We start from the raw sequence: 7,978 nt of genomic DNA, 5'->3' as shown, positions 1-7,978 counted from the left end.
TAAATAACAACAATATATAAAGTACCTATTATTTTAATTTTTAATTTAATAATTGATAAAGGTGGTGTTTAAATATTCGAAGTACAAGCATATTTTTTCATGAGTTATTAAATAAAAATCTTATTGTAAATAAATGTAATTACTACTTTTTAGATTTAACAAAAAGGTATTCAGTGCCTAATACATCACATTTACCGTATACCGACTAACCAACCATAATTTGTAAAATTCTAAGTTCCTAAATCTTTTCTCTGAATACTGTCGAGCACGAAATTAATAATTAATATTTTATGTATTCATTTTGAGTGCATTGGTTAGGTATACTTTAAGCTATTCGAGAATATTTAAATTTTAAAATTTCCTTATTTAATTTCCGATGGATATTCAATAATCAGCAGAGCGACTTTCCCAGATTTATAACATAATTTGATGTTTGATGTACGACGGCGTCACTTTAATTCGCGGTTCGACCATAAGCAGACGGCATAGTAATATTCATATATTACTTAACATTTATATAAACTAAAAATAAAAATTGTTGAATTTTGCAGGACATAAAAACTCCCGTGTACTACTGTATTATGACTAGTATGTACAACACTATTTATATCTTTTTAATTTTATAAATGTTATTATTCTGCGAACTGGATAATATGGATATGCCGTCGTCGTTTGTGATACACTGATACCGTATTTTTTGTGTTGCGCGCTCGGGAACAAAAAATATGCCCCTACTTCACACGGGTAAATACTTCACAAATCAAATTTTAATTTTGAGACTAAAAAGTAAAATATTTAAGCCCCAAAAGAATAAGTAATCAAACTTACGTATACATCGACTCTTCGGGTACCTAATATATAGTTGTAAGGCGCCATATCGAGCAACTTCTTCCTTCATCTAAATCCGAATTGAAAAAATCGAGATTTTTTATAAAAATTACTTGAGTAGAATGAAATAAGTGAGTAAAAGTTTATAGTTGCCATACACATTTCTCTTTTGATCAATGAAATTATTAGAATTGCGAATCGTCTTCGGTGAGTGACGACGATCGGCTTTTGCCATAGATGATAGGTATTATAATATAATATGTTGTCATCAGTTTTTGAGTTTTTGACTTCTTTGGATCACACGATACATTTTTTATTTCAAATTGCGAAACAGAATATTATTGGGAGTGTTTAAATCTATACAATGCAGAACACGGCACTCTGAGTATAGGCCATTTAGATTTTTAGATACACTACTGTCCCGAGTCAATTTTTACGTCCGGCATCTAGCAATATTGTTTTTAGTCTTAACGGTTAAACTATTATGTGTTATTTGTAATATTTATTTATTTATTTGTGGGATTATTGTATAATTTAGTTTTATAAAATAGTAAGTTTTTATACATCAACTGTCAAAAGTAGCTGAAGTTAATTGTTATTAACGAGATGAATACCTTTATCGGCTTTATCTAACTTGAAGACAAATATTTCCAAAAAAAAAACAAATGACGTTTGAATACTTGGCTTATAGAAAATAAAACCAAAAATTTGTTGGTATATTTTATCAACAACAGTAATTGACTCTAATGTAAATGTATGATAATAAGTAGAAATTATCAATGTTTTTTTTTTATTTTTATTTTTATTTTTATAAGAAGTTTAAAACCTGTCTCATACCGTTTGATCTGTTTTGTCACCTTTATTTAGCTAAACATGCAAATAAACAATAAATAAAATATTTCTACATTATAGCTATTGGTAAATTTAAAAGTACTTGCAGTGCTTGGATTTTTTTATTTAGCTGTATTGGATCAGCATCATCTAATACATTAACTTAACAGTTAACACCATTACAATACAGTATTAATTTTTATACAGCAGATACCTACATTATGTTTTAATGATATTTAAGCAAAGTCTTCAGCTTGACACTTTTCTTCGTACAAATAATAACATTTATCATATATGTTATCCGGATTTTGTCTCCTAAAACTAAATCCACAAGAATAACAGTTTATGTGCTGGCATAGCTCTAAAAAATTGGTATAAAAATGAACAACAGAAGACCCATTTGAACTGAAAACCACAAAATACTATATTAATTTTATAGACTTCAAAAAGTAATTCATGGATTTTTAACAAATAAAAAAACCTACATAATATTACATAGTATATTGTGATTTTTTTATTATTTTCTCCCTTGTTTACCTACAATGGGCTATACCAAGGGCTATACAAGAAGTTAATTTATAAGTCCACTTTTAAACGCAGTACCAATAACAGTGATAACTGATAACCTAAAGCAGTCAATCAAGAGAACAAGATTATTAAATTTGATAAACCTATCTATATTGGTAAATATACTTAACATTTTATGTTTATACATATATGTATATACTATATATATATTAATACATATATGTTTTATTAAAAAGCATTTGAGTAATTACTCAAATACTTATACAATAAAGTATTGAAAATACCACAGAAAAACTTTCTATAGTAAAGTATTTGAAATTATTTTCAAATACAAAACAAATAAATCAATTTAATTCTGAATCATTCATAATATATTATATTAATCTAACATTTGAGTGTTGTATTTTAAGAACATTATTTGTTTAAAATATTGGTCCGTCATATTTGTTCTTTTTTTTGTATTGTTGCATCACCAACACTAAACACCCTCTTTACTGGTGCACAGCTAGGTAGTGGAGTGTTGTACTTCAAAAACACCTGAAAACTAAGTACAAATGTTTATGTAATATTATTACTAATAGTTTAAGAAGTTTTCAACTAATCTTACTTTTTTGATAGTGGATAAATTATGCAATCAACCTCTTAAATAAATCCAAGCTTATTGAAATTGGCCCCATAATTGTTTGATGTTGACACACGAAATCAATATCACTTCTATCAAATCTGAAAAAATGCATAAAAATCATAGATAAAATAATTAATAATTTTTTAAGATTTACAATTTACCTGCCAATAGCCAAATTGTCCATTATTATTCTAAACTTAAGTTCATTTTTTTTAGTTAATTTATTAAGCAGCACCATTGCTTCAAACAGTGAATTCCAAAATGTTTTGTTGGGTGCAATTAAATAAACACCCAGACTTTGTTTGAATAAATCAGCTGACTTAGTTGAGCGACCTTGTTTGTTTCACAAAGCGGTAGACTTGGCAATAGTTCTTCTTGACTGTTTTTTGTATGCAAGATTAGACAAAGCTTTTTTAGAGTCCTAGAAAAAACAAGTTATACAAATAAATTATCTTATTTTGTATTAAATTTGTACAAATTAGTAATTAATAATACAAAATTAAACAAACATAATTTATTGATATTTAAAATTTCAATTTGGGTATAGATAAATCGAAAATAGTTATTGCCAATAATATTCATACTTATATATTAGAATATTTTTTTTCATATATTTTTATCATTTAAATTGAAAGAAAAATTTAATTTTTAAATGTATTACAACTCATAAAAATTTGATTATGAGTATTAAGTGTTAAACCTACTACTTAATAGTTTTGTCCTGATCACTATACTTGCTCAAAATATATTCTTTTTGATAAAAATATTTTTAGTATTTTATAATTTAACTATATTAGATTATCTACTTAAATATGTTTAATTACCATTGTTGCTATTAAATTTATTGTGTGTGCACAACATCAATGGTGTTTTGATAATGCATATGGCAAATCATGGTCTTCATCATTTAGAATGTTCAAGTTTAATGCTTCTATTTCTTCTAAATCATTAACAACCGTATCGTTCACTAGCAATGTATCAGTATATAGTCATGTAGTCATGTAAATATCAACCTAACCTGCAATTAAAAACTTTTTAATAGGTAAAACAAAAAATAAAAATGAACATTACACATTCCTACTTTGACTAGTTAATTTTTTGTTGTTCAAAAAATCTTCTAAAACTGGTTGTTTTGTCTGGTTATTTTTATCTGTTTGTTTTAGAGAACTACCAACATTATACTTCAATGATCCATCATTGCATCTCTTTAAAGTGTTTTTGTTCGCTGCATTATCAATGTGATCAATTTTCTTTAATAGAGTTGAATGTTGTATCTGTATAAAAAATGAAATTATATAACCTTTTACTTAACATTATAAGTTTTGATAAATAATTTACACTTTTCGATCAGTGGCGCAACTGGGATTTATTTTTGAGGGGGGAGGGGGTTATTTATTTTATTTTATTTCATATACACAAGAATACTGGGCCCCTCTGAGATGACTCATGTGGGGGCCCAGGAAAATACATAATATAGAATAATGAGATCTATGATACATCTTAAGCACTTGAAATTTGAATTTTAAAAAGCTGTGCGCCACTGTTTTTGATGTATTTTTGTAATTTATTAGGTATTTGTGTGGTATTTAAAATTAATTTAACACACAAGATATTAGATGGGTCAACTGTCATAGGCAGGTATAAAATTAACATTGTACTTACGCTTGAATGTTTTCTTTTATTAGAGTTTGAACGTGAATCCACCTTGTAACACTTTGTATCGACACAACTTAAACACTTCACTTTCAGCTTCTTGTAAAAAAAATTTTCTTCAATGACTCGTAATACTTTAAAATATTTTTGATAATTTGGCCGGAGTAAAATTGGTTCTTCTAAATCTGCAACCTGATCGACTTCGGTTGAAGAATCACAATCACTCATTGTGTTACTATTTAAACAATGAAAACAAGAGTATACTGTTGATGCAATACAATTATTAACAATCTGAGGAACGTCAAGCAGACAACAGCGAACTCGATACGAATAATACAAACCCATTACCCAAGTAATAAATATTACAATAGTGTAAACAGCGTAGGGGGCTATACATGCAATATTGTAATAGTATAACTGATTGTACGCTAATGAGTAATGTCTAATGAGTAATGACCAATTGGCAATTGGTTATTCGTAGTCCGTACACACAAAAATAATATTATTTTCTAATAAAATTATGAAAATAAGATAATAACATGTTGAGTATGTTCCACATATTATTATGGTGCTATAGCCATATTCATTTATTTATAGCAGATTCCGTTATCAGTCAATATCAATGTTTATGTTTTATAATATATTTATAGCTTTTAATTAAGAATAGGTCGCACCTGCATATTATGTTGTCAAGTAAACACAACTGGTATAAGACATAAGTAGCTAAAACGTAGGTACCTATTATATATTTTACTAATTTAAGGGTGAAACTAAATTCATTTTGAAATTTAAGTAAAACTATGCATTTTTTGGTAAGGGGAAAGATAGGGGGGATAGGAGTTAAATTTCCGATGAATGGGCCGGTTTGATTCTTATTTACCGAGCCAAAAAAATTTTCCAATCCGCCCCTGATAATGACCATACNAGTAATGTCTAATGACCAATTGGCAATTGGTTATTCGTAGTCCGTACACACAAAAATAAATAATAATATTATTTTCTAATGCAATTATGAAAATAAGATAATAACATGTTGAGTATGTTCCACATATTATTATGGTGCTGTAGCCATATTCATTTATTTATAGCAGATTCCGTTATCAGTCAATATCAATGTTTATGTTTTATAATATATTTATAGCTTTTAATTAAGAATAGGTCGCACCTGCATATTATGTTGTCAAGTAATTATTGATTCCGTCGAAACTATCTGTTTTGAAAAAAGGTTTGTATCGATTCCGCCGTCTACTGTTTATAATATTACACATCGATTCCGCCAGACACTGTTTATCCCCCCCCCTGTATATGTATTTTAAAATACATAATTCATAATAAGAATAAAAAAATAATGATTGTATAATTCAAAAATAAAATGTATATTCTAATTAATTCGTGTAAGTATGTGAATAAATGATAAAATATTAAAATGTATAGTTTGAATTGTATAAAATGATAATAATTATTGTATAAATGTATAATTCAAAATTAAAATGTATAATCTAATTAAAATAAATATAATATAAATGGAACTACTTTTGGTAATATTCGGACACATGTTTTAAATAAGTAATCTTAGAAATTGTATTATTGTTTAAATCGTTTGATAATTTTTTAATATTTTGTTTCTTTTTGTTAAATGCACTATTTTTACTAATTGTATTTATATTAATTCCATTTATGTGTATGTAAGTGTCAGTTTGTATTTTTGTATTTAAAACATGTGTAAATATAAAATGTTGGGATGCACTTTTGTGAATTGTGAATTTAATTTTGAGTGAAAAGACTCACAGCTATTGGTAGTACGTTCCGATGTTATTTCCGTTGATGCCCAAATGCGTGGATTGAATTTTGCTCCTTCGTCAATATAATATAATCAACTAAATAATCGCAGAACTACCCTTTCATCATCTGGAGCAATTCGCAATTGACATCAAATCTGTTGTAAAACAATCGCTTACTTCTTCCGAATTTAATAATGGTAATCCGAATACCAATTTTAGCCAATTATCTATTTCATTTGATTCGTCTTTATATTCTTTTGATAAACCTAAAAAAAAATAAATTAATATTAATAATAAACAATACAAAAATCATATTTATAATATTTTTGTATGTGTATTCAAATATATATTTACCAAGACTTTGAATGTGTTTCCACCAATTTTGCGTCAAATGAAATCGGCATCCAACAATCTGTATTTCTGGCCAAATTACTTTTGCACCAATATGGATAGCTTTTTCAAAATCGGAAACTATTTTCGATGGACTGAACAAAAAATTTATTTCTGAACATTTTCCAATAATATAACCTAACGATCGCGCATAATATGTGTCTTTACATTTGTCGGGTAGTAAAAAGTACACAAGCAGAACATAATGTCCGTTCTTAAAAATGTGGATGGTAAAAAGCTGGAGAAAATATTTTGCACAGTACGTAAAAGTACCATCCATAAATATTTTATCTACTCAACATAATAATTTTAGATTTGAGTTTGTTGAAAAACAAATAATTTTGTTATCCGAACTTGGCGCTCGCTCATTACATTTATTACTTCCGTAAGATTTGTTGGGAGTTTAGGGTATGATGATCTACGAGAACGGTATAAACATTAATAAATGTTATTAATATCTGTACTTGTAAAAGTGTTCGTCATTTCTGGATTATTTAAAATGCCTCTATTAATGATTTTTGAAGTCCTTTCTAATTCGTCTTCCGATTTTCGTTTAAGTCCATTTGAAAATTATTTTTTTATAATACTCTTACTTGTTTCTTCGCTATGGTTGACATTATGAATACTTTCATCTTTTAATATTTGATTTGTGGCTTGATTGACATACATTCTTGTAGTACACTTTTTATTTATACACTGCCATTTAAAAGCATCTAAATGTTTGACATAGTCTTTTTTATAATATTTATGATTATTATATAGAATTAAGTCTTTTTTTCTTTCACTAGAAACTATACTAAAATTCATTGCAATTTTTAATAAGTAACTAGTAAGTAATACTCTTTAATAAATATAATAATACGAGTGTGCGACACTATGAACGTGGTGGAGCAATTTCGTTAACTAGATCGATACTGATTAGTAAAATGGTAACACTACTAACTAGCCGAGAAGTAACACGGAAAGATTGGTAAGTCCACATTTTAACAATATAAAATATATAAATATAGATATTATAGATATTAAGATATATCATATCTAAAGATAAGATTCAGTCAGAATAGTTATATGACATTTATATGTAGCGTAGTTAATATACGTTTTATAGCAATACGTACGGAATAAAATAAAATACCTATATTGACTCGTTTTATTTTTATTATTTTATGCAATTTAGACTATACATTTTATAAAATATTCACATACACGTATTAATTAGACTATACATTTTAGTTTTTAATTATTATACAATTATTATTATTTTATATTTATATTATAAAGTATATTATGTAGGACTGTAATTTTAAAAATACATTTGCAAATTACAAGGGACTAGGGAGGG

General features: G+C 26.9%; 2 protein-coding genes across 2 annotated transcripts; both read right to left on the bottom strand.

Moving 5' to 3' along the window:
• Window positions 1–2,586: 2,586 nt before the first annotated feature.
• LOC111028041 lies at window positions 2,587–4,906 on the bottom strand. The gene is made up of 6 exons (XM_022306576.1): window positions 4,475–4,906; window positions 3,894–4,086; window positions 3,637–3,830; window positions 2,974–3,233; window positions 2,795–2,910; window positions 2,587–2,731 (listed from the first exon to the last, which is right to left on the bottom strand). The coding sequence occupies exons 1-3, from the start codon at window positions 4,808–4,810 to the stop codon at window positions 3,826–3,828; spliced, it is 534 nt and encodes a 177-aa protein (XP_022162268.1). The 5' UTR covers window positions 4,811–4,906; the 3' UTR covers window positions 2,587–2,731; window positions 2,795–2,910; window positions 2,974–3,233; window positions 3,637–3,825.
• Window positions 4,907–6,257: 1,351 nt separating this feature from the next.
• LOC111028042 lies at window positions 6,258–7,529 on the bottom strand. Its single transcript, XM_022306577.1, has 2 exons — window positions 6,601–7,529; window positions 6,258–6,512 (listed from the first exon to the last, which is right to left on the bottom strand). The coding sequence occupies exons 1-2, from the start codon at window positions 6,914–6,916 to the stop codon at window positions 6,370–6,372; spliced, it is 459 nt and encodes a 152-aa protein (XP_022162269.1). The 5' UTR covers window positions 6,917–7,529; the 3' UTR covers window positions 6,258–6,369.
• Between the last annotated feature and the right edge of the window lie 449 nt (window positions 7,530–7,978).

This window comes from Myzus persicae, unplaced genomic scaffold (assembly GCF_001856785.1).
Source record: "Myzus persicae strain clone G006 unplaced genomic scaffold, MPER_G0061.0, whole genome shotgun sequence".
In the NCBI taxonomy this organism is placed as follows: domain Eukaryota; kingdom Metazoa; phylum Arthropoda; class Insecta; order Hemiptera; family Aphididae; genus Myzus; species Myzus persicae.
Note: the sequence above shows the minus strand (reverse complement) of the source record. Positions and strands in the feature narration are given on the sequence as shown.

What these genes read in the sequence shown, in the direction of transcription:
- LOC111028041 (XM_022306576.1), bottom strand. Translation starts at nt 4,810, where the DNA reads ATGGGTTTGTATTATTCGTATCGAGTTCGCTGTTGTCTGCTTGACGTT. An exon ending in ATAAAAGAAAACATTCAAGC is followed by an intron (nt 4,087 to 4,474) that starts GTAAGTACAATG and finishes TTTTTTATACAG; the next exon opens with ATACAACATTCAACTCTATT.
- LOC111028042 (XM_022306577.1), bottom strand. Translation starts at nt 6,916, where the DNA reads ATGGATGGTACTTTTACGTACTGTGCAAAATATTTTCTCCAGCTTTTT. An exon ending in GAAACACATTCAAAGTCTTG is followed by an intron (nt 6,513 to 6,600) that starts GTAAATATATAT and finishes ATTTTTTTTTAG; the next exon opens with GTTTATCAAAAGAATATAAA.